The 16,625-nt window shown below is 46.2% G+C and overlaps 1 protein-coding gene across 5 annotated transcripts in view; it reads left to right on the top strand.

Moving 5' to 3' along the window:
• Positions 1 to 16,625, top strand: part of TBC1D1 (TBC1 domain family member 1) — a 239,014-nt gene that overhangs the window by 73,579 nt on the left and 148,810 nt on the right. The window contains exon 1 of one of the 5 annotated variants that reach the window (XM_041753551.1): positions 9,211 to 9,405. The exons of the other annotated variants lie outside the window; for them this stretch is intronic. Within the exon in view, the coding sequence (XP_041609485.1) occupies positions 9,376 to 9,405 (30 nt within the window). The 5' untranslated portion in view covers positions 9,211 to 9,375. Of the gene's footprint in view, positions 1 to 9,210; positions 9,406 to 16,625 lie in introns of those variants that run through there. 5 annotated transcript variants of the gene reach the window in all.

The following is a 16,625-nucleotide window of genomic DNA, read 5'->3' as shown; positions in this document are numbered from 1 at the left end:
AACTTGAGACCTCCAGCCCATCATTTCTGTTTTATTTTTGCATTTATAGCATATACTGTTTTAGAGTTCTCCAGAGAAACAGAACCAATAGGATATAGATATGTTCGTAAGAGGAGATTTATTGTAGGAATTGGGTCAGATGGTTATCCATAACCATAAAGTCCCATGATCTGCTGCCTGCAAGCTGGAGAACCAGGAAAGCTGGTGGTGTAGCTCAGGACAGATCTGAAGGCCTGCGAATTTGGGGGCTGGTAGTGTAAGCTGTGGTCTGAATCAGAAGGCCCAAGAACCAGGAGCACCGATGCCCATAGGCAGGAGAAGATGAATGTTTCAGCTCAAATAGAGAGCACAAATTTGCCTTCCTTGGCCTTTTTGTTCTATTGAGGTGAGGCCCTCAACTATTGGATGATACCAACCCAACGCTGGGGAGGGGTATCTTCTCTAGGCAGTCTACTGATTGAAATGCCAGTCTCTTCCAGAGACACTTTCACAGAGATACCCGGAAATACTATTTACCAGCCAACTGAGCATCCCTTAGCCCATTCAAGTGGACTCATAAGATTAATCATCATAAATACCGGTCACTAACCAACAGCAATCACCACTACTACTACTACTATTGCTTCTACTACTACAACTAATGTTTCTTAGGCACCTATTATATGCAAAGATTCAGGCTGAGATGCTTCATATGCATCTCATCTGATCCTAAAACTCCACCTGGCTGGCTCATTCTGTACAGCCTGTGACTCTCCATCCTGGGAGTTGTAAGTTCAAGGCCCATGTTGTGTTGCAGGAATTCTCTGCCTTTTGTGCCCAGGTTCTTGGTCACACCATTTTGAAGAATGAAGAGGTAGACCAAATGAAGAGTGGTGGGCACCAAAACAAAGTTCATTGGGCAAGAGTATAAAGCTTCCAGAGAGGGAGGGAGCCTGAGAGGGTTGCCCTCAGAGTTTCTAATTGTAGTGGTTTTTATGAGGTCTTTTGAGGAATTATCTTACGCTATCAGGGTGTGCTGAGTCATGCCAATCAGGGTTTGGTCACATATCTATCTACCTATTAGGTTAATGTCCACATGCTGATGGTCTCTTGTTTGTCTGACATCTGGGGGCTTAGGTCTTTTTTGGGGGGGGGAGGGGAGGGACCTTAGGTCTTAATTGCCCCTTGCCCATGACATTGACAAATGCTTTGTGGTTAATTGTCTTATTTTAGGACGTTTTGCAGAAGTCATTTCTGCAAAGGTTGCAAAGCAGAATGCTAGTGCAGCCCTGTCTAAGCTGTAAAACAGGATGTTAGTGCTGTTTTATTTTAGCTGTCCATTATTTTCTCACTGGGGACTCTGGCCCTGACTACCTACCCAATTGTCCAACTAACTCCTACCAGTTGGATGTAGAGATCACTTTAAAAAAAAAATCCTAAAACCAGCCCTCTAAAGTGTGGATTATTATTCCATTATTATAAAGTCTCATAGATGGTCACCTGGGTGGCTCATCTGCCTTTGGCTCGGGTCATGATCCCGGGAAAGCCGGTGGTGTAACTCAGTACAGATCTGAAGGCCTGTGAATTTGGGGGCTGGAGCGTAAGCTGTGGTCTGAATCAGAAGTCCCACTTACCTAAAGTCATTAAACCATCATCACCTAGAGGGATCCCTGGGTGGCGCAGTGGTTTAGCACCTGCCCTTGTTCCTGGGTGTGATCCTGGAGTCCGGGGATTGAGTCCTGTGTAGGGCTCTCGGCATGGAGCTTGCTTCTCCCTCTACCTGTGTCTCTGCATCTCTTTCTCTCTCTCTATCATGAATGAATAAATAAAATCTTAAAAAAAAAAAAACCATCATTACCTGGAGGGATTTAAAAAATTGAGACATAATTCACATACCATGAAATTTAGGTTTTTAGTATATTTTGAGTATATTAAGTATAGTGAATATACTAAAAGTTCCAAAATATTTTCATTACCCCAAAACAGAAACCCTCTACTCATTAGCAATCACTCCCCATTCCCCCCCGACCCCCAGCCCCGTTCTGTGGAAACCATGAATCCAGTTTGTCTCTCTATGGATTTGCCTATGCTGGATATTTATTATAAGTGGAATCATACAATATGTAACCTTTTGTGTCTGGCTTCTTTCACTTAGCATAATGTTTTCAAGGTTCATTTACATTGTAGCATGTATCAGTATTCATTACTTTTTATGACAAAATAATCCCCTGTTGTGTAGTACGCTGCATTTTGTTTAGCCATTCATCCGTTGATGGACACTTAGGCTGTTTCTCCTTTATAGCTGTTATGAATAATACTACAGAGAACATTCAGGTGCAAGTTTTTTCATGGCATATGTTTTCAGTTCATACAGAGGGATTTTGTTGCTTGATTTTCTTGGACTTGATAGTATCCTCAGCAAATATTTTTTTCTGGAAACAAAGTCTTAGGCCAGAGAGGGATAACTGCACACCTCCAAACTAGAATTTACTAAAATTCTCTTTTTACAATGTGAGCTCTGATTCTGTCTGTAATAAGGCTGGATTTCCAGAGCCCAGCAGTGTATTTTTACTGCCTTTGTCCAGCTGATCCCCGCTCCTGGAAAGCCTCATCACCATCTGTAAAAGTTCTAAAGCTTTGGGGCACCTGGCTGGCTCAGTCAGTAGAGCTTGGGGTTCCTCATCTCCCAGTTGTGAGTTTGAGCCCCTCACTGAGTGTAGAGATTACTTAAAAAAAGAAAAAAAAAAAAGTCCTATGACTTTCCAACCAGGAAGCTGTGTCTTCCTTTATAGCCATAAGTTATCTTTCATTTTTTTCTGGAAACTCTGTGGAGCTTCACCGGGGCCTTTCCAGAGGCATTGTTCACTCTCTCCCTTTCCAACAATACTGGCTACCATCCTCTGCCCCCCTTGAGGTCAAGATTCGGGTTTTAGCACATTTCTCTTCCTTGCCAAGACACGTGTTGCTTTACACAATAGGTGCCGATGAATAGCCCTGAACGGAATAAATCTCTGATTAGTTGCTGCAATATTGTGATTTATAATAAATATATATTTGATCTTTGTTCCCTTTCCTGGCAGGGAGCTCCTAAGACCCTTGGAATTTCCTGTGAAGAGAGCAAAAAATGAAGGTGTTCTTTTGTTATGTTAATGAAGCCACTTTTGGAAAGCCCCTTGGTCACCTAAGAAAGGAGGTTGGTTGCCAGGGAACCAACCACAGGATTAGAGAGTAGGAATCCTGAATCCTACCCCTGGACCTTGGCGGGGGGAGGAGTGGCATGGAGAGAGGACTGAAGTTTCAGTTTAGTCTCTAGGGGCCAGTGATTTAATTGATCAAGTTTAGGTAATGAAGCCTCCATTACAAACCCAAATGAGTTTGGAGAGCTCCCGGGTTGGAGAACACCTGGAGATGCCAGGACAGTGGCTCTCCCAGGGAGTATGCAAGTTCCATGCGCTTCGTCCAGGCCTTACCCCATGCATCTCTCTCATCTGGCCGTTCCTGAGTTATAGCCTGTTATAATAAACCAGTAATCTAGTAAGTAAAGTGTTTCTCTGGGTTCTGTCAGCTAGGCTAGCTAGCATATTAATCGAACCCAAGGAGGGGGTTGTGAGGACCTGTGGCTGGTCCGTTAGAAGCTCAGGTGACAACATGGCCTTGTGATTGTCACGGGAACTGTGTGTAGGGGGCCCCAGGCTTGTGTGGGACCTAGCTCTTAACCTGGGGGATCTCCAGGTCAGTAATGTCAGAATTGAGGTGAACTGTAGGACACCCAGTTGGTGTCAGAGAATTGCTTGACGGTGTGGAAAAGAAAACCATATTGTCATTGGTTGGTCAGGATCATAGTTGCCAAGTCCTTCTGATTCACTTGAAAGCACGTTGAGTTTCCTAGTATTACAACGGCCCTATTTTTAGCCAGGTCTTGTGGGGAGGAAGAGGTTGGCAGAGTGAGGTCATGCTTTTGCATGCTTCCCCCTCTTTGCCTCCACCTCTGAGTTGGTGCAGCACAGCCAAGGAGGTGCATGTCCTCTGGAATTCTCACAGGCGATTTCGCAGTCCTTGCTTCTTGCTCCTTCTCAAAGGAGGAAGATGGCAGGAGAATCGGGCAGCAGTGGTGGGGACTTCTTGGGTGGAGGAGTTCCGGTCAGGCTCAGGAGGGAAGCAAGTCTTCCAGTTCCTAGGTTCTCCCATCCATCTTCAAGTCCTCCCTTAATGTCTCAGGAAAATAGATTAAGTTATCCTTGTAAAGTTACTTAGAAAGACAGCAGTCTTGGATTTTCTATAGATCCTGTTCATTTAGATCTCAGCCATCCTATTTGGATAGCCTATTGCTCTTCAGAGAGCAACCATATCTTATTTTTTCTTTTAATTAATTAATTCATCCATTCATTCATTCATCCATTCATTCATTCATTTATGTAATCTCTACACCCAATGTGGGGTTTCAATTCATGACCTGAGAACAAGAGTCACACATTCTTCTGAGGCATCCAGGCACCCCTTACATCTTTTTTTCTTTTTCTTTTTTTAAATAAGGCATCTAGAACTGTGAAAAGAGGTTCTCAATCCTGGCTGACAGACTCGCCTGTTAGAGAAGGAACACGCATACATCCACTCTCCCAAGCTTTAAGTAGAGCTAGAAGTCAACACCAGTATTGACCTCTGGCTGAATTTAGTTGGCTGACACATTTTGCTTGCTTGGATGGAGTTGTAATAATTGGGTGTCCCATCTCTGAGATGCCACAGCTCGTTCAGTCCTTTATTGTCTCACACCTGGCTCTCTTCATGCATTTATGTGACCTGCCTGCCCTTTGAGGTCCTTGCCCCCAAAGCAGCCCATTTATTCACCCTCCTTCCCCACCTACCCCCTGTCATCACAGGCAACTCTGATGGACGATCAGGGCTGGGAACCATCAGCATCTTTGAGCAACGACTATTCTGTCTAGGGGTTCTCAGTTCTGACTGGAAGAGAATCACTCAGGAGCTGTTAAAAATAACCAGTCCCTGGTCTATGTACAGTCCTTTCCTGGGGGGAATATATAGTTTCTTAGGGGAAAGGATACTTTCTTTTTCAGCCAGGAGGGAGTATGGTGTTTTAAGGAAAATTGTTTCATTATTATGTGGAATCAGTATATTGTCTGATGTTAACAGTTTCCCTTTAATGAAATTCCAAATTATAGCAGATAATTGATAATAATAACAGATAATATAATTCCAATTATAACAGAGTTTCTTCCTGCACTGTGACTACTACATGGTGATAGTGAATTAAAACAAGACCCTTCTCATAGATTTCTTAAGCTGTTTGGTGTTAGAGCTCCGCATGTTCCTGCCCGGCAAGTCTATTCAATGCAAAGGCCCTTACGTTCCCATGAAATGAATGATTCTACACAGTTCTGGATCAGGAAGAGAGATCTGGGGCAGAGGGAGACCTCTGTGTGTCTAGGGGATATGTAAGCTTTGGGCAAGTCCAAACCAGGTCTGACTGATGAGCCTCCACCCTGATGTGTGTATAGGGAGAACTGGATCCAGGTTTAAACAATGAAGACTTGATGTCCCTATTTCACCTGCCTGGGCGCTTTCCTATTATAATTGTTACATCCACGATTTGGTGTGACTTTAATTTTTTTTCTTTGTGCGAGAAGTGTGATTTATATTCTCCTAAATTTAATCTAATTTCTTTTTTGTCACCCCATCTCCGCCCCCACTGGCAGAAAATTTATCTCAGTCAGGAATATTTCATGTTTCTTTCATCAATTTTGGGTTCTTTTCATCGCCACCCCAAAGGTGCTTCTAAGTTATGGGCATCTTCGTAGAGTTCAGTCTGGGGATTGGAGTGATGGAGTATGGTGACATTTGTCATGGGTGCAGCTGGTCCCACCTGGTCCTCAGCTGCCCATCAAACTATGTTGCTGCCTAGGAACCAGGTCTCCCTCTGGATGAGCTAGTGCACATCATCCCTGGGACACAGGACACAGAACAGTTTCTGCTGTTCTCTTAAGAGTCTGTTGGCCAGAAGCTCAGTTTAAGCCCCACACCAATGATTCTCATATGTGCATCTCAAACTTGAATGTGCACCCTAGCCATCTGGAATCACAATAACATGAAAGTTCTGACTCCGTAGGTCTGGATTATTCAGGGCAGGGCCCAAGATTTTGCATTTCTTTTTCTTTCTTTTCTTTTTAAAGATTTTATTTATTCCTGAGAGACACACGGAGAGAGGCAGAGACATGGGCAGAGGGAGAAGCAAGCTCTCTGGAGAAAGCCTGATGCAGGATTCGATCCCAGGGCCCCAGGATCACCACCTGAGCCAAAGGCAGACACTCAACCACTGAGCCACCCAGGCGCCCCAGATTCTGCATTTTTTTTAAAGATTTTATTTATTTATTCATGAGAGACACACACAGAGAGGCAGAGACACAGGCAGAGGGAGAAACAGGCTCCATGCAGGGAGCCCGATGTGGGACTCGATCCCGGGCCTCCAGGATCATGCCCTGTGCCGAAGGTGGCGCTAAACCGCTTTGCCACCCAGGGATCCCCCAGATTCTGCATTTCTAACAGATTGCCAAGTACTGTCCAGGCTGCTGGTTCTTTGAGTAGCAAGGTTGTGGAGTGCAGAAGGGCTCGCAGTGTAATGGAGTTGTCAGCCTCGAACTCTTCTACTGGCATGGGGAAGTGATTGGCTAACAGGGAAGGATTTGGTCAAACTGCTGCAAATGCCCCCCCCCCCCCCTTTTTAGCTCTTCATTTCTTTTCTTTATTCGTTTTAAAGTTACTTTTTCTTTTTTTTACTGTTTTTTTTTTTTTTTTTTAGTTTTTTAAGTAAACTCTGCCCACAAAATGGAGTTCCAGCTCACAACCCCAAAATTGAGAGTCACTTGCTCTACAAAGTGAGCCAGCCAGGTGCCCCCAGCTCTTAATTTCTTTTTTTAAATATTTTATTTAGGGCAGCCTGGGTGGCTCAGTGGTTTAGGGCCACCTCCAGCCCAGGGTGTGATCCTGGAGACCCGGGATCGAGTCCCGCATCAGGCTCCCTGCATGGAGCCTGCTTCTCCCTCTGCCTGTGTCTCTGCCTCATTCTCTCTCTCTGTCTCTCATGACTAAATAAATAAAACCTGGGATCCCTGGGTGGCGCAGCAGTTTGGCGCCTGCCTTTTGGCCCAGACCTGGGATCGAATCCCACATCGGGCTCCCGGTGCATGGAGCCTGCTTCTCCCTCTGCCTGTGTCTCTGCCTCTCTCTCTCTTTGACTATCATAAATAAATAAAAAATTAAAATAAATAAATAAATAAAATCTTTAAAAATAATAATAAAATATTTTATTTTATTCATGAGAGACACACAGAGAGAATGAGGCAGAGACACAGGCAGAAGGAGAAGCAAGTATCCCGCCCTGAGCCAAAGGCAGATGCTCAACTCCTGAGCCACCCAGGTGCCCTAGCTCTGGATTTCTTTAGGGAATGTCAATCACTGCTTACAAGCACGAAAGAGCAGCACTTCCTTAAGATGCTCCTAAGGCCCTTTTCAGTTACCCAGGTGGCCCCCGTTAGAATGCTGGCACTCTTGGCTTTCCCTTTGCATCCCACCTGGAAGGAGAAACAAAAAGATGACATATCCCCCCCCCCCCCCCCCCCCCAGCCCATCCTCTCCTCCTGGCAGTCATGACAGTGGTGTGTAATTCCCTCTTGCCCTGTGTGTGGACTGGAATCATTTCCTCGCATTTTAACCAATAGAATACAGCAGGAATTTGGGGCTGTCACTTCTGAGATCAGTTTATAAAATGACTGATTTCCTTCTTGGACATATGCTCTTTCTTGGATCATTTGTGCTGGGGGATGCGAACTGCCATTTTAGGAGCAGCCCCATGGAGGGGACCACCTGATGCAGCAAGAAACGGGAGCCCCGAGTCAACAGCCTGCAAGGAACAGACTGTGTGAGTGAGCTTGGAAGTGAATCCTTCAGTCCCACTCCAGTTTTGAGATGGCTTCAGCCCCGGCTAACAGCTTGAACCCAACATAAAGAGAGACTTTGGGCCGGAGCAGCCACCTGAGATGCTCCCGGTTTTCTGACCCCCCCCTGTTTTAAGCTTCTTGATTTTGGGGTATTTTGTTACTATGCAGCAATAGATAATATACCCCCCTGACTCAGATGCCAGACATTTGGACATCATTAAAGTGTTCTGTTGGCCCATCATGAAAATAATGCACAACATAAAAGGAAACAGAAGCAAAATCTTGGTTGCTTTCTGGCCTGATGAGCTCAGAGGGTGGCACAACATGACACGTGCATTCACACATTGGCTGTTAGACCTCTGGACTTTTTTTTCCCCCATCGTGGAACTCTAGGGTGTCTTGGGTGTCTTGAGTCAGGAATTTACCTTAACATTTGTGGCTCTCAGCGGACCACACTGTCTTACCAGCTTGCCTCGGCAGAGAAGAAAACTGGTGAAATGTTCCTCCCGGGGCTGAACGCCGCCGGCCTGCGGGAGCCGGAGCTTCTTTACCCCCCGCCCCCCATCCTTGTCTCAGTAGCTTAGTTTTCGGACTCCAAGAAAACCACCTTTGATTATATAAAGGTATTAGGGGCTGGGGAAACACTAGTCCTTTTGTTGGCAGCTATCTCGAGCGTTTAGAAAGCAACGCGGGTGGGGGTGGGGGTAACCCCGGGAAGGTTGGCCCGGCTTTGTGGCCGCTCAACTCTGGGGCTTTTAAGAGACCGCAGAGGGAGGAATTCCGAGTTTTCTGAAAGTTCTTGGACTCCTCCTCCCGGGGCTGCGCCGCCCGGGGCACCCCGGAGTCCCTGCTTCCCGCCCGGAGCGCGGGGTGGGGGCGCGCGGGGGGGGGCGCGCGGGGCGGGGGCGCGGGGTGGGGGCGCGAGGGGCGGGGTGGGGGGGCGCGCGGGGCGGGGGCGCGCGTGGTGGGGGCGCGGGGCGGGGGGCGCGGGGGGGCGCGCGGGGCGGGGGGCGCGGGGGGGCGCCGGCCGCTGCCTGTCCTCCCCTCCCCTCCCCTCCCCTCCCTTCCCCTCCTGCCCCTCCCCTCCCCTTCTGCCCCTCCCCTGCCCTCCCCTCCCCTCCCCTTCTGCCCCTCCCCTGCCCTCCCCTCCCCTCCCTTCCCCTCCTGCCCCTCCCCTCCCCTTCTGCCCCTCCCCTGCCCTCCCCTCCCGTCCCTCCCCCCCCTCCCTCCCTCCCCTTCCCCGCGCTCTCCCCACCCACTTCCCTTCTCGGCCGCCTGCAGCCCTGCGGGCCGACCTCCGCGGGCGGCGCGGAGCGGGGAGGAGCCGCCGCCGGGATCATGCCTGCGCCCCGCCGCGCCCCGAGCGCGCCCCCGGCTGCCCCGCGCCCCACGGGCCGGCGGCGGGAGTGAGCGGAGCGACGGGAGGGGAGCGGCCGCCCGGCGCGCGATGTCCCCATTGTTCAGCTGGGTGGCCAAGGTAGGCGGCGGCGGGGCGGCGGGGGCGGCCGCGGCTCCGGGGACCCCGGGGGCGGGGAGGGGGAGGGGGAGGGGGCCCGGCCGCGCGGGACGCGAGCCGCGGGGGGGGGCGGGCGCCGCTGCCGTCGGGCCCCGGGCGCCCCCCCTTCAGCGCGGGCCGGCGGGGCCCGGGTGGCGTCCGGCCCATTTCGCGGGTGGGGACGGTGAGGCCGCTGTGGCACCCGGGGCCCCGCGCTGTGCCGGCCGCCGGTCGGGTGCGGGAGCCCGAGGCTGCGCCTGCTGCGCTCCGGCGACCCGCCCTTTGTTCTAGCCCCCGATTTCCGTGCCTCCCGCGGTGCGACTTTGGGATGTGAATTGTATTTCCATAAAGTTTTGTCTTCAGGACAGTAGCGCTTTGAGGATAGCTGAGCGCTACGCATCCTGCCAGTGTCACTGCTGCTACAGCGAAGGGGCTGGAGTAGATTTCTGGAGTTCCCACCGGCTTGAACACGTAGAATTATTTTCATTAACCCCCCCGCCCCCCCCCCGACCCCCCCCCAAGCACCAGGCTCCTGGGTGTTTGAGGGACGCATCCCTCGCAGCCTCTGCAAGGGGCAGCAGGGCACCTTTCTCACCCTCCCGGGCTCCTCCTAGCAGGGCTTGCTCCTGGCCTCTGGCAGGTTGAGTAATAAACTGACTGGGTTAGCCATTATGTGACCCTTTGCAAATAATAATTAGGTGCTGGTTGTATCTTCTAGTTGCGCAGAGCTTCCAGAGTGCTCGTTTTATAATAAGTACCTGTTCGTGAGCCACATAAGGCTTTGCCTGTCACTTAAGTGCTAATAAAACGGAGACACAGAAACCAAGTTATTTATTAGGCACTGTATCCTATCTTCTCCTCCTCCCCAGAACTTTCACCTCCTGAAATGAAAAAGTTTTGACTTGTAGTTTTGCAAAAAAAAAAAAAAAAAAAAAAAAAAAGAATGATAACGTGCAGATTTTCTGGTTCGAAAAATTAGCTTTTATACATAATGCTAAATTTAAAAAATAATGATGTTAGGTAGTTAAAAAAGTAACTCAAGGTGTGTTGTCGGATTATATTTTATTTTAGGTTGAGGATTTGAGTCTACTTGTATGTGGTTATGAAAGACAATTGTATACAAGTCGTTTAACAAACGTGTTCAACGAAGATATTTATTAAGTGCCAGGTAGTGTTCAGGGAGTTGAGGATTTAGCAATGAGCAAGGCCGACCAGGTCCCTGTTTTCGTGGAGCTTTGATTCCAGGTTGGGGGAGACTGCACAGAAGCAAGCAAAGAGATAAACAAGGTGGTTATACAAAAACAGAGGGAGAACCTTTTACCAGATTTTTTTTTAACCTCAAAATCAGTAAGAAGTAAATCTAAAAAAACCCTAAAAACCCGAAAAACGTATTGCTGGTACTGTTTTATGATTTTATTTACTTTTCCAAAACATATTTAATAAAGATGTTTTCGCTATTGGAGTGGGGTGGACTTCTGTTTACTTTGGCCTAGGAGTTGACCGTGAAAACACCAGACCAAAGCTTTATTAAAAAAAAAAAAGAACCCCCCCCAAAACAAAACATTAAGAAACTTTTATAAGGATTATCTGCTTCCTCCAACTGACAGTACTTTTGAAAAGGTTATTTAAATGAACTGTATGTTGGTAACTTCATCTGAAGTCTGAATCATGTTATTCCAAAGTTATTTAAACTACAGAACAACAAAACTATGTATGTTTTTAGAGCAAATTTATCAGTTGTCAGCAGAAAATGTAGTTATTTTATATTTTATTTTTGCCAGGTGTTGTGAGATTTTAAATTGCATCCTGAAATTGATTTTTATAGACAACATGTCCTTTGAGTTCTTAGAATATGAAATTACTTGAAAGTCCATTTCTTGAGGTTATAGATTTTAAGAGTGACTTTCCATGGAACCTAATTTGGTTACTGCTAAGAGATAAGGCATTAACACAGTTGGCATTATATATTAGGGGATATTTTAAAAGCAGAAACAGGAGATGCAAATAAGACAATGTGCATAATCCCAAAGTACATTTATATTTGATTTCAGAATGACCCTTCAAGAACACACAAATGAATGTGAACACACACCTCACACAAACACTTGCACATCTAATTGCTTTTCTCTTTTGACCTTTGCAAACTGACTCAACACCTGGTAGGGAAAGAGAAAAGAGTGGACATCACTTGGTACAGATGGTTACCTGAACAGGAATTTTTCTTGGGTGCCACATTAAAATTGTATGAATATTGAATATGTAGAGCAATTTCATGGTTTAGGAATAGAGCCCAAACAGAAGAATTTTATGTTGAAAAAAGGAAAAATTAAGATGCACTTTTCTTTTAAATTGGACATGACCTGGAATAGTAGGGCAGGTGTGCATTATATGACAAATGGGGCAGTTTTTTTTTTTTAAGATTTTATTTATTTATTCATGAGAGAGAGAGGGGGGGGGGGCAGAGACACAGAGACACAGGCAGAGGGAGAAGCAGCTCCATGCAGGGAGCCCAATGTGGGACTTCAGGATCATGTCCTGAGCTGAAGGCAGACACTTAACTGCAGAGCCACCCGGGCGATGGGACAGGTTTTATAGAGGTGTGATTTCTTGATTAGCCTTTCATAAGGGTATGTGAGTTTTTATATAGATTACAAATAAAAATGAATTTCTCAAGCATCATGATTTTTTTATACTAAAGCCCACAGTGGTCCCTAACCACCTGACAGTTTTGAGTATTTCTGTTGATTACTTCTGTGTCTTTTATGCATCAGTTAAGACTGCTGTAGAGGTGCCAGATAACTTTCTGAATTTATTTGGATTCACACCTGCCTGTAAAGATAATGGCTAAGATTATTGCTAGTATCTCACAGTAGTGGATTTTATTTTATTTATTTATTTTTTTCACAGTAGTGGATTTTAAATATATGTTATTCAGTCAGGTAAAGTGGAAAATGAACCTAAATATATCCACATTTGCTGTGTTCTCAAATTCAAGCGCAGTTTCATATAGTTTATGCTTTGTCTTATTTTCCAGTGCGCCTGTATTCACTGGCTGTTTATTGGATACCTTCTATGTACCAAATACTGTTCATGAAGGAGTTAGTTCAATTTGCACAATAGGTTTATCCTTTAAAAAGTGTGCACACTGGGGTACTTGGCTGGCTAAGTGGGTAGAACATGTGACTCTTGATCTCAGGGTTGGGAGTTTGAGCCCCACATTGGATGTAGTGGTTACTTACAAATCAAATCTTTAAAAAAATAGGAAAAAAAGGTGTGTACATTGAGGCTTTGTAGGCCAAATATTTAAAAATGCATTAGATAAGGAATCCTTTTGTAAAATATGGTTTATATGAAACCAAGTTTTTTTCATGTTTTGGCTTTCTGAAAACAAGTCTATAGCTATTACTCATTCAACAAGTCGTTTAACAAATGTGTTGAACAAAGATATTTATTAAGTGCCAGGTAGTGTTTGGGGAGTTGAGGATTTAGCAGTGAGCAAGGCCGACCAGGTCCGTTTTCGTGGAGCTCTGATTCCAGGTGGGGGAGACTGCACAGAAGCAAGCAAAGAGATAAACAAGGTAGTTTCACGTGGTGGTAAGTGCTCGGGAGAAAAGTAAGCAAGCTGCTTTGGTAGAGAGTGACTAGGGGCTGGGGTGACAAGGAGGTGGCATTCATCTGAGCAGTAAGGGTGCTCAACATGTGCCAGGCAGAGGCACCTGTGGAGACCGGGGCCTGGAGGTGGCTCCAGGTGGGTGTGTTAAAGCAGTGGGAAGAAGGCAGGTGTGACTGGAATAAGTGAGCTGGGACCTGGGGCCGAGTTAGGGAGGGGGCAGTCTGGGCTGGGCCCTTTAGGGCAGGCTCTGGAGGCAAGGGACTGGGTTTGCATTTGCTTTAAGTGCTCTGAGAGCCATTAGAGGCCGTGAACTAGAACTCGGTGCTGTGGGCTGATGTACACCTTGGGTGGAAGCAGAGAGCCACGTAGGCTGTTACGTTTCGGGCAGGCGATGATGATAGTGTTTAGCTTGGAGTTTGGTAGTGAGGAAGGGACACCCGTGAATATATCATTGTTCTTTTTTTTTTTTTTTTTTAATCATTGTTCTTTATCTTCTGAAATGCTGTCACCGGGTGGCTTTGCTATCTTGTTTGTCCCAGACTGGTGCAAATGACCGAGAAACCAATTGCTTCTCTTGTTGAGTACAACTTGCCCTTGGTTAGCTGCCTCCCTACGCGCGGCCTCCAGGCCCGGTTGTGTCCTGATGCTGGTCTGGCGTGTTTACTTTTGTGGTTTCCTGCAGCCTGGAGTGGCCCAGGTTGGGTGCCTCTGGCCTTCCTGGAAGGTGGGCATCTGCCTACACCTGGCACTTAGCGGTTCCTCTGCTTTGTCCTGTGAAAGTCAGTTCCCTGTTGGCGTGTCCTACGTTAATGTGATGAATTATTTAAAAACACAAAAGTGTTTTTTTCGGCAGACTTACATTATGTTTAATTAGTGTCTGTTTGAGTTTAATAAAGAGGGGAGAACTCCTCGTCATGGTGAAACTATTCCTTGACTGTGAAAAATTTGCTGCCTCTGCTAAGTGAAGCAGGTGCAGCCGGGACCAGGATTTCGGCTCCCAGGGGGCCTCTCGGCTGCTAGTGGCAGCAGCCTCTTTTTGGGAGCTCCATTTGCTTACAGTAATGACACCGTGGGCACAAGTTGGTTTTATGAAAAGGGAGAAAAAAAGCAGGAGTGGAAATTGTGTCTCATCCACGACAGGACACTGAGTTCAGAGCAGATCTCTGAATGACAAAAAAGCAAATTCGTTTCTTCCCCAAACTGACTTTGGCATATATGTCTCTGCCTTAGTCTGTTTTTGATAAACTGTTCATTTATCTAAACCCCTCTCATCCTTTACCCCCTCCCGGAAGCATCTCTGATTATTCTTCATTCCTCCCAGGAATATATGAAAAGGAGTAGAAAATAGCCCCTGAGACCTTTCCTCTGCCAGGAGGCCAGCCCACTGGCCATAGGGGGAATAGAGAGTGGCCCTTGCTCCAGTCAAAAGGAGGCTGAGAGCTGGCCAGGGAAGGTCAGGGGGGCCGGGTGGTTAGAGTCCTATGTACAAAGGCCTGGAGTCACGTTGGAGAAACCTCACTGTCTGTCGGTCGGGTCAGGCTGGCTGGAAAATCTGTTGTAGGAAACAGGAGAGGAGGAGACTGGGCAGATGAGCAGTCGCCAGAATGCACATGGCACACAGACCCCTGCAGAGAGGCTGGCGTTTCATCCTGGGGCAGTGGGCCGCCCCTAGGGACCAAGACTGACTGGTCCCCAAAGTCTTGTAGCCGCGTAGCCCGTTGGTGTATGATGCCTCTTGTTACGGTTGTTTTATCTCTTCCACTAGCCTGTAAACTCTCTGAAAACAGGGGTGGTGGTATCTCATGTACTAGTGCATACATATGACTTGGGCGTCTCTTTAAAATATAGTTCTGCGCTCGTAGGTCTGGATGGAACCCATGATCCTGCACTTCCAACAGGTTTGCGCCTAACAGTAAGGCTGATGGTCTGGAACTTTGTGAAGCAAAGTTCTCTGTATTTTCTATTATAACTATCGTGAGGCATAGGAATGGCTTAAGTTTTTGGAACAAATGCCTTCACTTTAGATTAATCACTTGTATCTTGGAGGATCATAGTGGAAATAGCGTCCCATGAAATAAAACCTTAAAAAAAATTAAAGTTGAGTGAGGAATAGAAGACAATATTTGTAGTGCATACTCTTGTATCTTTTTTATTTTTTAATTTTTTTTCTTGTATCTTTTTTAAAATGTCAACATTTGTGTATTAACTATTCGTTTATTGAATTTAAAAAATATTTTGGCCTTGGGATGCTGGGGTGGCTCAGTGGTTGATCCCGGGGTCAACCTTTGGCTCAGGGTATGATCCCGGGGTCCTGGGATCGAGTCCCACATCGGGCTCCCTGCGAGGAGCCTGCATCTCCCTCTGCCTACGTCTCTGCCTCTCTCTCTCTCTCTGTCTCTCATGAATAAATAAATAAAATCTAAAAAAAAAAAAAATACTTAGGCGTTTTCACTTCTCAGTGAATTTAACTTTGCCCCAAATACCATTAGGATATTATGTTAGACTAGAAATCAAATTATCACTGAAAAATTGACTCAAATTGCACTCCTGCCTTTTCTTTTTTTACATAGACTTAATTTTTTTTTAAGAACAATTTTAGGTTCACAGCAGAATTGAGCAGAAGGCACAGAGTGTTCTCGTATACCCTCTGTTCCCAAACGTGCATAGCCTTTCCCCACTGTCAGGGTCCCCAACCATTTGTTACAGTTGATGCATCTGGATTGACACATTATCTCAGAAAGTCCAAGTTTAAGCTATAGTTCACTGTTGGTGTTGTACATTCTGCACGTTTGGACAAAAGTATAATGACGTGTATTTTGACTATCCTACAGAATAGTTTCACTGCCCTAAAAATCTGTGCTCTGTCCATTCATCTTGTCCGCCCTCCCCGGCCCCTGTCAACGACCGATCTTGATAGTTCTGCCTTTTCCAGAATGTCCTGTAGTTGGAATCGTGAAGTACATAGATCCTTTTCTGATGGGCTTCTTTCACTTAGTAAGGTACGTTGAAGCTGCTTCTCTGTCTTTTCATGGCTTGATTGCTCTTTACAGCTCTGAATAACATTCCATTGTCTAGATGTATCATTGTGTAGACCGGCACCTTAGTTGCTTCCAAGTTTTGGTGGTTATGAATAAAACTGTAAACATTTTTGTGCAGGTTTTTGTGCGGACATAAGCTTTCAGCTCCCCTCCGCAAACCTCAAGGGGAATGATTGCTGGGTTATACGGTAAGAATATGTTTAGTTTTCTAAGAAGCTGCCAAACTGTCTTCTAAAGCGGTTGTAACCATTTTTGCATTCCCCCCTGCAATGAATGAGAGTTCCTGCTGCTAGACAACTTCCTTAGCATTTGATATTGTCAGTGTTGCAGATTGTGGCCATTCTAATGGGTGTGTAATAGTATCTCATTGTGGCTTTGATTTGCTATTTCCCTGATGACACAATGTGGAGCCCCCCCCCCCTTCCTTTTGATTGTTAACTTTTAGGCAGTAGAGATCATAAATTTGTCCTTTTGCATTTTATTTCATAATACATGGTGGTATTCAAGAACATTTACAAAAGTTATTGAAAAACAAAAAATGTAAATGGTTA

The sequence above is a fragment of the Vulpes lagopus genome, chromosome 4 (genome assembly GCF_018345385.1).
Source record: "Vulpes lagopus strain Blue_001 chromosome 4, ASM1834538v1, whole genome shotgun sequence".
Classification (NCBI taxonomy): Eukaryota; Metazoa; Chordata; class Mammalia; order Carnivora; family Canidae; genus Vulpes; species Vulpes lagopus.
This window is presented reverse-complemented; position numbering and strand designations above follow the sequence as displayed.